The sequence below is a fragment of the Chiloscyllium plagiosum genome, unplaced genomic scaffold (assembly GCF_037043375.1).
Source record: "Chiloscyllium plagiosum isolate Xiang-an unplaced genomic scaffold, Cpla_swu_hap1 HiC_scaffold_23, whole genome shotgun sequence".
Taxonomy (NCBI): domain Eukaryota; kingdom Metazoa; phylum Chordata; class Chondrichthyes; order Orectolobiformes; family Hemiscylliidae; genus Chiloscyllium; species Chiloscyllium plagiosum.
In genome coordinates, this window is record NW_028270161.1 from 31226586 (window position 1) to 31244980 (window position 18395).

Consider the following 18395-nt stretch of genomic DNA (forward strand, 5'->3'; position numbering starts at 1 on the left):
GGACTGCAGATGCTGGAGATCAGAGTCGAGAGTGGGGTGCTGGAAAAGCACAGCTGATCAGGCAGCATCATGAAGGGCTTATGCCCAAAACGTCAATTCTCCTGCCCCTTGAATGCTGCCTGACCTGCTGTGCTTTTCCAGCACCCCACTCTCAGACCAGACAAAGGCTAAATTTTACCAAAAATCACGAAAGTTTCAATTTTGCAGAATTTCACAGAGGATTTCTCGCCATGAACACGAGCAAATTTTATGTGCAATTCTCTGCTACCCTCCTCATTCTGTATGCAGCACATCTCTGTGGTGCTACTCCATGCTATCTTACATTCACCAGCAGTGGAGTTACTAGTCACGGCCAGGAATTCCCAGGATTTGCAACAGGTACCAAATTAAAATCCCAGCCATGCAGCAGTTTAAAGGCTGCAAGCCAGGACCTACCAGTCAGAGGGCTGCTGCAGAATTCTAAAGGACACTGCTAAGCAAGGAAAGTTGGCAAGCTGCTGTGTGAACAGGGACTTGGAGGACGGGATGATGGAGAGGACAATCTACTTTCCTCAGGACTGCCAGACCAGACCACAATAGGGAGGTGATGGCCAACTGGCACTATTACTCGACTGTTAAACCAGAGACTCAGATAGTGTTCTGGGGACCTGGGTTCAAATCCTACCATGGGAGATGGTGGCATCTGAATTCAATAAAGTCTAGAATTAGGAATCTAATGATGACTATAAAACCATTGTCGTTTGTCTGGAAAATTCATCTGGGTCACTAATACTTTTTAGGGATGGGAATTGCCATCCTTATCTGATCTGGCCAAAATGTAACTCCAAACCCACAGCAATGTGGTTGACACTTACCTGCCCTCTGGCTATTAGGGATGAGTAATCAATACTGTCCTAGCCAGCAATACCCACATCCCATGAATGAATAAAACAAGTGACTATCTGGGTCAATGCAGTGTCCAGGTATGGACAAATGCCAAGAATTACAAAAGGTTAATGACCTTCTGACCTCCACAAGGGTAGGTGCTTCTCTCTGCTCCCTCACACTTATTCATCTCTGCCACTGCGTCCTCAGTTGCATGCAGCACTTTCCTTCAAACACTCTCATGCACATTTCTAGTGCCCTAGTCAATAACATGTGGTCTGTCCAGTTTCACTCTTTTTATAAGACTGATTGATGTACAATTGATTGGCTTACTCAGCCATTTCAGAGGGCAGTCACTCATCAACCACATTGCTGTGGGTCTGGAGCCATGTGTAGGCCAGACTAGGTAAGGATGGCAGGCTTCATTCCTTAAAGGATTGTAATGAACCAAGCAGAGGTTTTCAAACAGTGGTTTCATGAGACATTTAATTCCAGAATTTTACTGAATTCGCATTTCACCCTGTGCCATGTTGGTATTCAAACCCAGATATCCAGATTACTTGTGTCTCTGGATTGCCAATCTATTGACAATGCCACTACCCCATCTCATCCCCTTGAGACTAAATGGGTGCACTCCCCAGACTGTTATCAGATGATGCCCTTGAATTACCGTATCAGTCTCCTCTAACAGATGACAATCCATTTTGACTTGACTGAGGACTCCTCCACTTAGAACCTGAGATATAGCAATTTGCTGAAGCACTTGCAGAGGGTTTACATATAAACTGCTGGCATATGCTGCAGGTCTGACATTGATGTAGCATGGTGTCATTCAGCAACTGCTGGCAACCGTGACAAACAGTCTGGCTCTGTGCCTGCGCTAAAAAGCAAGGCAAGAAAGAAGTACTGAGAGGTTGTAAGTTCTGTATGAAGCAGGAATGTGAAAAAAGGCAAGGCAAGACAGAAATGCTGTGAACATGCAAGCTGGTGCAAAGTGATGAACACGAAAAGAGAATGCTAAGAACCTTGAGAAGACCCCTGCTCCAGTCCATGAGATAGATGCCTGTCCCTGCTCACAAATCAGCCTGACAGCAGCACTACACTGTATAAGAAATGCACATGCTCCAAAGTGCAGGACTGAAGTGGAGAACTGTATTGTAAGTGAGCCAGAATGTGTCATGAGGATGTGGTGAAGCTGATGTATGTCTCGTGCCAACCTCTCTAGACAAAGGATTCTGGAGGAATACAGAAGAGGAAACCTAGCCTGATTGATGGAATAAAATGTTTGAATTAGCAGTGATTGTAATGAGGTCAGCCAGCTGGATCTCATAGCATACACGTTCCCTGATTGGGACTGTTAGTTTAGTCCAATCAGGGAGCCCTAGCTGACATATAAAATAATGTAGAGGTGCTGGTGTTAGACTGGGGTAGACAAAGTTAAAAATCACACAACACCAGGTTATAATCCAACAGGTTTATTTGGAAGTATTAGCCGTCGGAGCTCTGCTCCTTCATCAAATAGCTGTGGAGTGGGATCACAAGACACAGAATTTATAGCAAAAGATTTCAGTGTCATGCAACTGAAAGGGTCAGTGTCAGATATTGACACTCTGGTGCCTGAGACAGTACTATGGTCAAGAACTGTTCACGTGTAAATAAAGGGTGATTTGGTGATGGGATACTGGTCTCTGTGGAGTTATTTCAGAAGTCTTTCAAGAAATTGTACAGCTTGGACAAGTTCCCACCGGGAAAGAGGAAGTTAGAAAGACTGTCTTCAGGATATCACTTTGAAATGAGTAACATAAGACATGATGTATACCTGTAATAGGTGCAGCATATTTGGAAACAACAGTTGATGGTAGGTTCATGTTCCCAGTGCATTTCTCTACAAAGGGGTTTTCCTCATCTGTATTATTCCACTGGAATGATCAGAGTCAAATGGGATGGACCCGACCCTTTTTCCATTTAGCAATTCCTATTCTCCTAGATTCTTATTTTGTGGGGACAGGAAAGTCCCTGTTGAGATAATATGGGATCTGTGGTGGATAAAATAAATTCGGAATTAAGGAGGTTGCATAGCCAATAAATAATACTAATAAGCTGCAAGTGTTTCCAAGATAAATGTAAAACAAAATTCAACAGCAGTATTCATTTTCAAGCAAAGTGACAGTGTGATTACTTCAAATCTTTTAACTCAAGCAATTTTTCATTAAGATGGTGAAGGGGCAAATGTAGGGGAATGGGTCTGGGTGTGTTGCGCTTCGGTGGGTCGGTATGGGCTTGTTGGGCTGAAGGGCCTGTTCCCACATTGTATGTAATCTAATAATGGTCATCATCCAAAGGCAATTAGAGTCAAGCTGTTTTCTGGTAAACACACTATCCTGTGAATAGATTGCACTGATGGCATGGAATTCTAGTCTGTTGTGTTGATTACTCATAGAAATTGATCAGTTTTGTTTAATATGTGTTAAAAAGGAATGAGATTTTTTTCTCGTAAGTTATGATCTTAGAAGAAAGATCAGTTTGTACCTGTACTCAGAATGTAACCATACTCTTCAGCAGTAATTTTCAGGCTATAACTGTGAATGTCAAGACAGCGCCAAAACACAAAAGTCTTTATCCTGGGTAATAGTAATGACCCCTAATGACCTCTCTAAGGCCTGGTAAATTAAAATTCATAGGTCAACAAATACCGAGGTTTAAAAGAGGGTTGCATTCAATCAACTGCAATTTATTACAGACACAATCTTTAACTACTGATTAAATTAAATTTAGTATTCATTGTTGGTGTTCACCAGAGAGCTTTATTGAATATAATAGGGGAGGACAGCTTTATATGAAGGAAAGACCTTTGCTACCTGAACCTACTAAGATTGCATTTTAAATCAAACATAAATCAAAGTTTCAATACATGCCCGTTTTAATGCCATGGTATTGTCAGAACACGCTTTCTTGCTTATAGCTCTGATCATGATAATTTTTAAAATGGCTCACAGATATTGTGAAAATAAGACCAAATGCTTATGGCTTTGTTTTATTTCTAAATTGGAAACTTGGATAAGGTCAAACTCTTTTCAGGGTAAAAACAATGACTGCAGATGCTGGAAACCAGATTCTGGATTAGTGGTGCTGGAAGAGCACAGCAGTTCAGGCAGCATCCGAGGAGCAGTAAAATCGACGTTTCAGGCAAAAGCCCTTCATCAGGAATAAAGGTGTGGCAGTAGGAGATTATGATCTGAGATGTGTGGAATGCTGGATAAATACAAGGTAAAGTAAACAAAACTCGAGAGAGATTATTTTTCTTTTACTCTAATGCAACCACGGATGTTGACTAAAGAGTCGATTTCAACTTGATGTCCCATAAATTATAATACTGCGGTGATGAACACAAGTAATGTGCCATTTGGAGACAGTATATTTGAATTTGGGAAAGTAGCTCAAGGACTATCATACCCTAATGGTTCAGTTCTGGACAATGAAAATCATCTATAATTAAAGTATCACTTCTACTTGATGTAGAAGAAATAACGGATGCTGATGTTATTCAGAAAATAGGTCTCCACATCAGCTAAGGCTATTAGCTAATAACAATTGATAGTTCAGCAAGACATATACAAGCATTATTTGATCCTGTAAAGTTGATCTTCAATTTCAACTCTAATACTTTAACTTCTTTCCATTATTTTCTTTCCCAGAATGAAAAAGGTTTCTGCCAAGTAACAGATGGAACAAAATATTGGAATGGACAGTTGTCGTCTTGGAATAATCTTCAATCCAGCTTTCTGAACAGCTATTAACTGAGCTTGTGGGCTATTGCACAATGGGGAAAGGAAGTCACTGTAAGTAGATGTGAGTGGTACCAGCACAAAGCACTAACCAATATTGATTTTTACCACAGCTCTGAATTTTGCCATTGTGCTCAAGCAGGCCTATGAAAATTAGTTTATGAACGGCCAAAGTTTCTGCTTATAGCGCAATTAGAAGACACATGTGTGAGATGCTGTTTGTGCAGGTCACTCAGAGAAAAGGTAAAGAGACAAATTTACTCAGAGTCAGATCTGGAAGTATTACACATGGCGAGCAAGCAGAAGTTCTTTAGTTAACCACAGATCTATTTACAAGGATGTTGCCAGAGTTGGAGGATTTGAGCTACAGGGAGAGGCTGAACAGGCTGGGGCTGTTTTCCCTGGAACGTCGGAGGCTGAGGGGTGACCTTATAGAGGTTTACAAAATTACGAGGGACATGGATAGGGTAAATAGGCAAAGTCTTTTCCCTGGGGTTGGGGAGTCCAGAACTGGAGGGCATAGGTTTAGGGTGAGAGGGGAAAGATATAAAAGAGACCTACTGGGCAACTTTTTCACACAGAGGATGGTATGTGTTATGGAATGAGCTGCCAGAGGATGTGGTGGAGGCTGGTACAATTGCAACATTCAAGAGGCATTTGGATGGGTATATGAATAGGAAGGGTTTGGAGAGATATGGGCCGGGTGCTGGCAGGTGGGACTAGATTGGGTTGGGATATCTGGTCGGCATGGACGGGTTGGACCGAAGGGTCTGTTTCCATGCTGTACATCTCTATGACTCTATGACTCTAAATGAATAATGTGTACAAGTTTTCTTGCCCCATGTTCAGCTTACATGCAATAGCTATTTCTGGTTCATGTGGAGCTTGAAGAGGATGAAACGTGTGTTTGCAGAACAAATTGCTGCAAGCAGTGGATCCAATACACCAAACATAAAAATATCTGAACTTCACAGGTAAGCAATGAGGGATCAGGAGACTATGAATGAGTGTGCCATCTTCACTAATCTAGTTGTGATAATGGAATGGTTCACACACCAATCACATTGTAAAGAACATCTTATTTTTGTTTTTTTTCCCTTTTACTAGTTTAAATCTGCAGCTTTACACTAACACATTTGTTTGAAGTAATATTCAAGTTTAATTTTTAATGTGCAAACTATACCAAGTTGTCACAGACAAATTCCCTTCAATTATGAAGAGTCCATTTTTTCTTCATGGCTCAGACTTTAAATACTAGCCTCATGATCCCGCGCTGCAGTGTCTTTACTGCTTCAGTTTCTTATCGGGATGACCGGAAATGATTCCTATACCCCAAGTGCGATTTGAACTGAACACTGTATGGTTTGATTGTGACCTCCTCTGACTTGTCCTCTATTATCTTGGAAATATGGTTTCATACACTACTGGCTTTGATGATTGCTGCTCCTCACTAGTTGGACAAACCGATCCAGAATCTACTAAGGCACCTAGGTCTCTTATCAACTTCATCTTTAGCTTCTTTCAACATTGCTCTTGCAATGAATATGTTCCCTATGTTTGTATTCGTCAACTTTGAACTTTATGTGCACTTAAATCTTTTGACCAATCCATTCTTTAACGAAGATGTCTCACCAAGCCAGAGTGCTCCTGAGTGCTACATCCATTTGTATTTAATTCCAAAGATAAACAAGGAACAGTGTAATCCCAGTACAAATTGCTGTGGCATCCCAAATGCTACTGTCATTACTTCAAAATAAGTGTGCTAACTAACTTTTTGATTAATAGCTTACACTTGCACATTTTACAGATTTTATCCAATCTTTATTTTACCACTTATGCCTTTGCACATGATGGGTTGAAGTTAGACTAATGAATTTGTTCTTTATGTTTAATATTTGTTATTCAATAAGATTATTTGCCCATTTCAAATCCACTGGCATCTTTCACAAAGCAATAACTCCCCTGTAGTAATTTCCATGTTTCATATGTCCCGGTGGAACTTGATCAACATCATCATCACATAATGGTTTTGAGCCACGTTAGCCTGCATATTGTCAAGCAGTTTTTATCTGGGGAGAACACGCTTCTGATGTCTCTCCCTGTGAATACTTGACGGAAGTGAATTTAACGTTTCAAGGAAATGGATTGATTGCTTCCTGGAGCTTTGGACTCAGGTGCAACAGTAGTAATAACTCTTGGATATAATTAACAATGGCGCTGAGTTGATATTTAGAATGCAACGAATGTTAGAGACTTTTGTGGCGCAATGGTCATGTCCATATCTCTGAACCAGGAGGCCTGCGTTCACACTCCACATGCTCCAGAGATGTGTAATAACAAGCCTGGACTAGTTGATTGAAGTACCTGTAACAAATGCTAATGTATGTTAACATGCTACGTCTGAGACCCAGACCTGAACTTTAAAGGAGAAGTAGGCAAGGGAGACAAACATGTGTTGATGTCACCAGCTGAGCCACTGTAAAAAAGTAGAAGGACTGAATCATTTTGCTGTACTTTTCAAGTAGATAATTTAGCAATGTGCATAAATATAGGAAATGCAGCATGGGACTTATATATGTTAGTTATTAGAAAGTATTTGAAAATTAAAGTGCATGATATGGAAATATGTGCAGCTGATGAACATAGACATGTCTTCGGGACAGAATATAAAGAGTAAGGCTAAATGGATTTTTGTTTTAACTAGGCAAAAGTGAGGACTGCAGATGCTGGAAACCAGAGTTTAGATTAGAGTGGTGCTGGAAAAGCACAGCAGCTCAGGCAGCATCCGAGGATGCTGCCTGCCCTGCTGTGCTTTTCCAGCACCACTCTAATCTAAACTTTTGTTTTAACTAGTCAGGATATGAATGGCACTGTGCTCCAGGGGTTTGATCTGTGGTTTCTTCAATTCTTCATTTAAATGTATAATTTAGACACAGGCACAAGAGAAATTGAAGGTACTGAAACTTGCCAATACTAAATTAGGAGCAGTAATAAACTCTGAGGAAGGCCATAATAGATTGGAAGAGCACAGAAGAGTTACTGGAGTTAACAGATAGGTTTTGCATACAGTTCAATATAGAGAAAAAATAAGTACCACAGCTTTTGAAGGAAATAAGTGAACATAAATATATTGAAAGCAATTTGTAGTGTTTAAGTGGAAATATGGATACATAACAGCATGAACCCCAGAAAAGCTGTTACATTTTTTAGATTCAATTGTGGAAATCTGGCTTAAGTTCATTAATGAAGTGCCCCACCTCAGCAAGGTGGAGCAGAAGTATGGCATATTATCGACAGGTGTAAAAAGGCGCAACAGTCGCATGGGCAGCAGGTTCAGGCACGTTCTTTGTGTTTTAGACTTAACCCCAAGTAACTATTTTCAATGTTGCGACAGGTTATTACCAAGGTCAAAAGCTCTGTCATTTAAAAGGCAAATAATTACGTATGAGATGAAGCAATTTAAAGAATATGACTGGGCAAGGGCAGGGAAATGAATTACAACAGGCAATTCTAATTGATGAGCTAAGAATAGCATAAGAATGGTAAAGTGATTAATAGAATATTGTGGTTAGCTTTGAGTGCCTCACTTTAGCAAGCATGTCAGGCTACGGACAGAGAACAGAAGAGAATCATTATGACAGGGGAGCTGAAAGACGTCTATTATAGGGAAACACAAAAGACACTAAGGCTCTTTTCAATTCAAAATGTGAGGAGGTTTGATTAGATAAACTGAAAATAGTGTTTCCACTCATCAGCAAATTGACAATAAAGACCATACATTTAAGCATCAACAAGGTGCAGACTGTAGTTACTTGTTCAATCAAAGCTTCTCTCTACATACATTGTTGGAGAGAATATCTTGAAATGTCCTCGACATCTTGTAATCTGTGAGCATTGGAAAACACAGGCCTTGATGGTTTCTTGTGGAGATTGTGGTGACCATCATAGCAGCAATCACAAGTATGTTGCTACTGCTGTCCACATTGCCTTCATTACTAAATTTGATGCTCAGCTAAGACAACTGCAGCACAGAAAATTCTCAACACATTGTTTGTACCACCACAGGCATGGAATTAAGTGTATCTTCATAGCCTGTATCCAAAATAACATCCTGGGCCATGAGACAGATTCTGCTAGTATACTAAGCATGTCAAACCTTCTTAAAGTGTTGAAACTTTGTTATAGGCATGTCTTGATGTTCTTCTTTCTTTTGAATATATCAATAAATCATCTAGGAATGCAAAGAAAACTACAATAGGTCCAGATTGCAAGGAATCTAAAAAAAGGCTGGCTTGACCAAAGGAGTAAGGGACAAAATCAAACTAAAGAAAAATCTGACAGAAGTACAAAAACTAGTGCAGATCCTGGCAACAGAGAGAGAATGGAAGGAACAATGAAAGGTGATGAGAAAAGAAGAATATGAAAGGCAATTTGCAAGGGATTTCATGATTTGCTATAAGGAAAACAAGAATGGGCAGACGTGACGTGGGATTATTGAATACAGATAATGATGGCATTATCAATGAAAATAAGTAAATGGCAAACACATTGAATAGCTATTTTGAGTATCATTTTACAGTGAGGAAAAGCATAAAATGTGGAACATCCAAGGAAATAAATCTTGATTCGGGGAAGGATACCCACAATTAACAAAAGCAACATAACTTTACGGGCGGCACGGTGGCTCAGTGGTTAGCACTGATGCCTCACAGCACCAGGGTCCCAGGTTTGATTCCAGCCTTGGGCAGCTGTCTGTGTGGAGTTTGCATATTCTCCCCGTGTCTGCATGGGTTTCCTCCGGGTGCTCTGGTTTCCTCCCACAGTCCAAAGATGTGCAGGTCAGATGAATTGGCCATGTTAAATTGCCCAGAGTGTTAGGTGCTTTAGTCAGAGGGAAATGGGTCTGGGTGGGTTTCTCTTCTGTGTGGATTTGTTGGGCCAAAGGGCCTGTTTCCATACTGTAGGGAATCTAATCTCATCCATTAAAAAGAAAATAATGGCACTATTAAGTGACAAATTCCGAGGATTTCTGTCATGTTTTTAAAGAAAGTAGGTGAGAACATTACACATCTCTGCACTAGAAGTTTTTAAAGTCTTCTCTATTTGGGAACAATTATTTTGCATTGGAAATTTTTGCTTGTCATTGCTGTAAGATGATCAGAGTGACATGTTTTTTGTAAAAGGTAGGTCATAACTGAAGAACCTGATCAAATTATTTAAATTGGTAACTAAAGTTGCAGCCTGGGAATTGTTCTAAGGCTGCTGTTTATGAAGCATTTAATAAAGTCACTCTTAAGTTTCCAATGGCTCAAATTGAAGCTCAAGAAAGTGAACCAAATTCCTGATCATGTTTGGAAATTGGAGACAGAGTGGGAATAATGGGCAGGTAATCCAACTGGCAGGATATGACTTGAGGGATATCCTTGTGCTGTATATTTAACTTATAGTGACTGCCTGGCAGCTATTCTGCTATGGATTTACAAGGGGCATACTCAGATTAGGTAAAAATAGAAACTTCAAAATATTTTTACAACATTAGGAAATGCTGAGTTGATTTGAAACATTACAAATAGATTGAGGAACAAGATCAGTCAGTGGCTAATCTGGAACAAGATCTGGCTTTTGTACATTAGGATAAGCAAACTGCGGAATAGCTGCTGCTGTCTATGAAAAAAAAATTGATAACACAAATAGGAATGCTTGACAATAAAACTGGTAATTGTGAAAATCAACAAAGTCACCATCATGATATGATAACATATTGGCATATTTTTAATTCAATACAGTGCCTCATGGGCTCCTTTGTTAATGCAAATCATTAAACTTTCTTAAAGACAAGGTAAACATATAACATGCCCCTCCTTTCTGAATGAGTTCACCTTTCAGGACTCTATGCACTGTGTCTATACAATGTTGTGACTCTGCCTGACTGTTATTTTGCTGTATGTTTGCAAGCAGCATGCAGAAAAATCAGTTAGTTTGCTCCAGAACTGCTTCATAATTTGAGGTGTTTTACTGATTCAAAGAAACCTATTAACAGAGGAAATTAATCTCTGATTAGCAATTCTAACATGACACCCTGCTAGGATCTGTGTTGGCCCTCAAATAATTGCCACATTTATTAACAATTCCAATAACAGGATAGAAAGCTTCATATCAAGGTTTGCCATTGAATCGAAGATAGAGGCATTACACATTGTATAGACAGAAGAATAAATATGCAATTTGATAGTGACAGATTACTGAATGGTCAAAGCTACAAAATGGATTTCACAGATCGTTCATTTCAAACCTAAAAAGACAGAACAGAGGACCTTCTAAAAGTAAAAAGCTGAAAACAGTGATGTCCAAAACTTCTTGGGGGCCCAAATGCAAATGTCAATGAAAGAGCACTTACAGGTACAGAGAATAATCAATAAGGCTAATGGACTGCTAGTCTTTCTATATGAAGCTAAGAAGTAGACGTTATGCTGTGGATATACAAAGTTAGCTGGTTAGACCAAGCCCAGGGTATTGGAATCAGTTCTGGTTACCATATCTCAGAAAACATATTGCCACCTTGGTTTAAAATAATACCTGGATTCCAAGCATGAAATTACAATGATGAATTTCACAAACCAGGATTAGACATATTTTCTAATCAACTTGTTTACTAATGTTATGACACATCTTGAATCCAGTCCTCCTGGTTCAGGCACTATAACAGCCCCAAACTAGAATTGTATTCCCAGGAATTTAGAAGGTTAAAGGATGATGAGATCAACATTTTCACAGCATTAATAGGAACAGATTGGGTAGATGTAAAGAAATTGAAATGAGGAACTGCTTCTCACTTGGTGAAGTGGTAGAAGTTTGGAACTCTGATTCTCAAATGAAAATTATGTTAGATCAATTATCAAGTTTCTATCTGAGACTCATACTCTTAGTGAATGTGAGTTCATATAGTTAGGTCATAATTTAGACACAAACTCAGTGAAGCATGGAATAGGCTCAGGATGTAAAATAGTCATCCCACATTACTTAGATGTTTCCTGATTTAGCTTAAATCTCCATATTTAAAATCAAAATAAAGTTTCGGTGTCTATTTTCATCAGTATCCCCCGCCCCTTTGGTTATCTGCTATCAAATGTATTTGTCTTTCTTACCTCTAGGCTTAACAATTCTAATACTCTCTTTGTTGGGTCTCCTAAACTGCATTCTCCATAATATCAGCTCATTCATGCTGCAACCTGCATCTTATTACATACTAAGTTCCATTCATCAATTACTGATATGCTCACAAGCCTATGTTTGCTCGCAGAATTCCAGCACTTCCAATTAAAATTTCTCATCTTCATGTTCAAATCACTATGGCCATGTTCCTTCCTAGCTCAGCTACCTCATTTTCAGATGCCTGGTATTCTTGAATCTTTTCACTCCAGTTTCTTAAGCGCCATCACTCCACAGCCACCCTTTTGTTCCAGTATAGGTGGCCATGTCTTCCATAAACATTTTGGCTCTGAGCTCTAGAATTGCCATCTCAATCCTCCCAGCTCTTCCAACTCTTTGGAGACCTTCTCCTAAATTTTCAGCCCTTTGACTTTTAGTCACCCCTCCATGAAGATATCCCTTTCTTTGCTGTAAATGTTTGACTGCCTGCCTGCAATGCCTGGTGTTTTGGTTCTGCTCTGTTAAAGGCTTTACGCAAACATAAAATACTGTATGCAAATGATCAGGTAATTTAAGAAGAGAACAAACAAAAGGGAAAGAGAAGAAAGGTCACAACAAAAGCAACTATCTGAGCGGGTAAACTGAAGATTTACTCAGCTGTCATTGAATATTAAAGCTACACTTGCAAGCCAATTAAACACAGTGCACCAACCTTAAATTGTGTAAAAAAACAAGCAAGAGATGACCTGTGATTTTTTTTTGGTACACCACAAGAGTTAATGCCTTTTAAGTAGGATCACCTTTGCCCACTTTCACTGTATCCAACAGGAATTCTGCAAAGCATGTAAGATTGTACAGATAGCAAAGCCAGAAAAAAAGACTCGGTTAATCCAAAGATTCTTTTTGAATAAATATCATGATTTTACATTGATGGGGAAAGTCTCTAACATGGACGGACTAATAAAATGCAAGATATTCCCTTTAAGCACAGGGGAAAATGTTTTGCAACCATGAAAGAATCCCCTTGAGCCACTACCAGCACAGACACATGATCCCAAGGGAAATCTGAGTGAGATGTCTTTCAAGATTTGCTTTCAGTCTATACACCAAAAAAATCAATAACAATATATATTTCACAGCAGAGTGAGACGTGTGCAATGAATCTAGATTCTATAAAAAGGGGAATTGTCAATCTTTTGGGAAGTTTTAGGTAGAGTGTGTTACCTTTAAAACAATCTACTTCAAAGTCTACTTTCAAGCTGAGGCTTTGGCTGTCGAGAGAATTTATTATGCACAATCCATCTACCCCCAACAAACATTGAAGATGTAATTGTAAGGCCCAGAATTAAATTTTGAACATACTGTTTTGTTTTCTCTTAACTGACCTGTGTCAGAGACTTGAGCTAAATATGCAACACTTACCTGAGAATTGTGAAACTGTTTAAACTCTGGCATTATTTAGTGATTAACAGTGTAACTTAATTCAGCCTCCAACCACATGTAATACCCACACTTTGCTAACACTTTCCCAGCCAATACCTCTCCATCAGAATATCCACCCTCTTGACAACATCCAACCTGATTCATCATTCCTCCCCTCTACCCCCATCCTCTTCCCCCTACTCAGCTGCCCATTCCTACTGAGACCTTACCAACCTGGCTCAATAAAGTGGCACAGCAGGTCAGGCAGCATCTGAGGAGGAAAAGAATCTCTGCAGTCCTCACTAACTATTTGCCTTCTGACTCTCCAGCATCTGCAGTCCTCACTATCTCCTATTTACCATCCTGGCTGCCAATTTCCCAACCACCTATTCACTCATCACCAACTCATTCACTGAAAACCTTTGAGATCTTTAAAAGCATGTCTGAATATGTCACCTGGTGTTGTTGAACTAGGGTGTGCCCCCTGCACTGTCTTCCTTCTGTGCTTGACTAGCAGAATCATTAGTGCTAAAGCTGGGAAGGGAGGATACAGCTAGAAGAACACAAAGTTTGGCATCACATTGCTGAAGGTCAGAAGGTCTGTGCCTCATTTGCATAAGGAATTTGACACAGGATTGCCTCTGATTTAACAAGGCCGTAGGTCTTCCAGCAGAAGCTGATACAGGTCAATAATTGTTTATGGTGACATCTTCAGCCATCTCTGACATTGCTTCTCTGGCATTCGCAGTCAGTGACTGAGCAGTGGTATATTCAATTACGTACCATTGTTTGGCATTGTACTGGGTCCTAGTTGCCAGCTGCCTGACCCTCTGATGCCACTCCATGACCTCCTGGCACTTGGTCATCCTCTGCCACTTGGTCATCCTCTGCCATTCTTCACAGCATCAACAAATAGTGCGTGCACAAGACACATTCTGTCCTCAGGGGAAGTGTGAACAACAGGCTCAAAATGATCTGATCAGAATTGGTCCTCCTACCTCTCTTCTTGACAGTAGACCAACGAGGAGCTCACTGCTATGTATTATATGCAAATCTGTACAGTTTGCCATATTTGGATAAACTAATAAGGATGAGAAGATGTTCACTGTTTTGTCTTTCAATTTTGCTCCTCTTAATCTTTCTTTTCCTGAAAAGAATGAAGAATTGCAGGATCCAGTTTCTTGGATTCTGGCTGACAGTTCTTAAATTTCTTCCAGTTAAATACTGCTTTTTTTTTTGCACTCTGCCATCAATTGAGTCAGCTTGCCACTAATTTCAACCCCTCACCAGATGCTCTGTTCTTTGAACCAAACTGTGGTATCCATTTGATACTACGCTGAGTGTCTGACCGAAGATTCACACAATTATAAAGATACTTATTTCTGCCCCCACCCTGTCTCAGCTCACCTGGCGCTGAAACTCTCAACCATACCTCTGTAATCTTTAGGCTTTGCTATTCCAATGCATTTTTGGTTGTCATCTTCTACTCTCTGGTCTGCACTCAATCCCAGACAAGCTTCCACTCTCCAGCCTGCACTGTATCCCTGACAAACACCCACCCTCTGGCCTATACTGCATCCCAAACCAACCTCCAACCTCCAGCCTGTGCTCTTTCTCAGAAAAGTTCAAATCACCAATCACCTCTCTGACACTTACAGGTTGCACACCTCACCTTTTCAAATGTAGAGTTCACCTTGTGTTTAAATTGCTTTGTGGCATCACTCCATCTTTATCGCTGTAAATTCGTCCAGCCCTACAACCCTTCAGGAATGTCCTGTTCCTCCAATTTTGACTTCTTTGCAACGTATAATATCAACATTAAAAATGTTCACATTCCTCTTGCAAACATCAGTGCACCTGAGATTAACATGATCTGATAGTCTTTAAGTTCTTCACTTATTAATTCTCAATATATCAGACACAGGACAATATATTCAACCCACCGACCACACTCCACTGTTCAACAAGACCATGGTTGATCATCTGCCTCAATCTCCTTCTTTCATACAATATCAATGACCAAGTCATCCAATGGAGTATAATGTGGGAAAGTGTTAACTTACGTGCTTTGGCAGGAAGAACAGAAAAGCAGCATGTTATTTAAATAGAACGAGTTTGTAGAACTCAATGATTTAGAAGATTCCATCTGGGCAACTTGGTACACAAATTACAAAGTTAGGTTGCAACTACAGCAAATGATTGGTTAGACAAATTTAATGTTCTTGTCTATTGTAAAGGGATTTGAGTATAATACAATAGCATTAAAATCAGTCCAGAAAGGCTTACTTGACTGATTCCTGAAATAATGGAGTTATAAGAAAAAGATGCATAGGTTGGGCCAGTATCCATTCAAATATAGCAGAATGAGAAGTGATCATATTAAAGATAAATGATCCTGAAGGGACTTGAAAGGATGTTTCCCTTTGTTGAGCGAAGCAACATAAAAATAATGACTTTTCCACTTAAGACAGAGAAGAAGAGTTTTGTCTGGGAGTCCTTAGTCTCTTTCCAGGATAGGTGTGGAAATTGGGGCATTGAGTATTTTTAAAAATGAGTTAGATCAATTCTTATCTGACAATGGAGTCAATTACCCATCTCATCTTGGGACCTTGAAGCTGACAGGAAAATCACAGATGCCTCCAACAATGGGCCTTAAAAAGCCCTTCATTTGTTGAGTTGACACTTACAGTGGCTGCCCTCTTCTACAACTTCCCTCTAGGCCAAGGAATTGAGTGGACTTGAGCAACCAGAGAGCTACTGGTAGCATGAAATTTGGTCACTGAACCCCAACTAATGGCTGATGCAAACAGCAAAAAAAAGCACGTTCATCAAGTAGGCCGAAGTTTCAGGCCCGGGCTTATTGACTGAGCAGTGCTGGATACATCACAGACATGCTTGTCACAGTTGTCTGCATAAGATGAGCTAATGAAATATGAAAAAAAATCACTTCGCACAAAGTTAATCAGATTCAAAGATCATGCAACCATCAGATTTCCATCTGAGAACCATGAGATGAGGGAAAGCACAAAGCCACTAGAAAATGCAATTATTACAAACACCAATACTGGGTAGTATACAGCTCCTTTCGATATTTTCACTTCCAAGATCCTAGTGGATTTTTACCTCAGTAATTTATATGGAAAACTACATTAATGGATAATCCATTGGATGTTAAAATAATTGGTGATACAAGAGCTAAATAAAATGTCAGCATTCATTTTCAATGGATCAATACTGCACAAAATAAGCCGACTACTTACTAGCAGTCAATTATCCTGTCTCTTGATAAAGTTAGCGATTTTGTTACCAACATAATTCTTCCACTCAGCTAGTTACCATGCACCATCTTTCACTTAAAAACAAACTGCAGGAACAATACACCCATGCATTCTGCATCCTGATAAAACCATAGACGATGGGAGTGATTTCGAGGTTTCGATGTTATTTGAATCATTCAGCAACGTTAGTTGTGAAATCAAACCATTCATCCAGCAGATGTGGTCTGCCCTTTTAGCAGTATCTTAGGTCTGTTTGAAATTCCATCTGCATTCATATCCATTGATATTAATTGCACAATATATCAGAGAAAGGTTCATGCACTTGCATTATTAGTAAGCTGCAATTCCCCACAGTGAGCTCTTGGTCTAAAGCCAGTCCATCACATCAAGGATTAAATTGGCTGCCAGGCATTTTCTGTGTAGGAGGGGAGAACAGAAGCAATAAAAATAAGTAGACAAAAGACTGGAGGCTGCTATGGCTACTGAATAGCCTGAGAAAAGAGCATAGCATACGTGAAAATCTTTAATGTATCCCATGGACTGCCAAAGACACTCTGGTGTAAAGAAGACAAGCTTGACTGCCAGTATTATGGCAGAGAGGTCATTAAGGTAGGAACACTGATTATAGCCTACTCCAGGCACAGGCAAAAGCCTGCTTATAATAAGAAACCCCTAAAAATTCCTGTGCAGCATGCAAACAAATGGAATTCTGCACTTTTCATTGGTTAAGACCAATGAACAGGAAAATCCAGCTTCAGTCCACAGCAAAGCTTTCCGAACTTTTCCCACAGTGACCCCAATTTGAGTCTTGAAATCCATCGTGGCCCTTTCAGAGAGAATTGAGGTGGGGGAGGGGGGCCGAGACAACGGGTATTGTATGTGAGAGTGGGAGGTTAGCTGTTATAACTTAGTCAGAGTTCCATTATGACATTTGCTGCTCCAGAACTCATGACCCCTGAACTTGGGTAGCCCTGGTATCTAGAAAAGGAGCAGAGAAATGGAGCGGGATGCCTGGGGGTGGAGAGTGGAGATTGGATTTAACCAAATTCAAAACAAAGCACAAATATGAATCTATTGGTTTCAGACGCACAGCCCTGACTGCATAGCAGATTGTTTCTGTAAAGAGATCCTACATTTAATAACTAACTGCGTTTGGATCGATCAATATAAATGCCCAAACAACAAATTTGTAGTTAATACTGAAAAGTAGGTCACTGATGGATGACAGACAACTGGTCACACCTCAACAGCTTTGAACAAATCTTAAAATAAAACTCAAAGAGACAGACATTGATTTTCAATCACTATGCATTGTGCCCTTCAATTGTGGATCCCTGCTACAAACACAAGGAGGCCAGACACAGAATCACTCCTGAAGGATGGCCTCAGGAGGAAACAAAAGGAGACTTAAGGCCTTACCCCAAATTCTTCTTGCCAAACATGATGCACTTGAGAATCCTCTGCAGCACGAGCAAGTCTCTGTAAGAAAACACAAAAGGCAGTCCATTAAATTTGGTGTAAGAAATATATTTCAGTCTCTTCTAAATGAATATTTTGCATCAGTACTTACTGTGGAAAACAATATGGAAGATATAGACTGTAGGGAAATAGAAGGTGACATCTTGCAAAATGTCCAGATTACAGAGGAGGAAGTGCTGGATGTCTTGAAATGGTTAAAGGTGGATAAAACCCCAGGACCTGATCAGGTGTACCTGAGAACTCTGTCGGAAGCTGCAGAAATGATTGCTGGGCCTCTTGCTGAGATATTTGTATCATCGATAGTCACAGGTGCGGTGCCGGAAGACTGGAGGTTGGCAAACGTGGTGCCACTGTTTAAGAAGAGCGGTAAAAACAAGCCAGGGAACTATAGACCGGTGAGCCTGACCTCGGTGGTGGG

General features: G+C 40.0%; 1 protein-coding gene across 8 annotated transcripts in view; it reads right to left on the reverse strand.

The window, feature by feature from the left end:
* The window catches only part of cacna2d1 (calcium voltage-gated channel auxiliary subunit alpha2delta 1), a 692512-nt gene that overhangs the window by 461753 nt on the left and 212364 nt on the right, over window positions 1-18395 (reverse strand). For all 8 annotated transcript variants that reach the window (XM_087999530.1, XM_043713764.2, XM_043713767.2 and 5 more), the window contains exon 4: window positions 17918-17977. In XM_087999530.1, the coding sequence (XP_087855656.1) occupies window positions 17918-17977 (60 nt within the window). The remainder of the gene's footprint in view (window positions 1-17917; window positions 17978-18395) is intronic.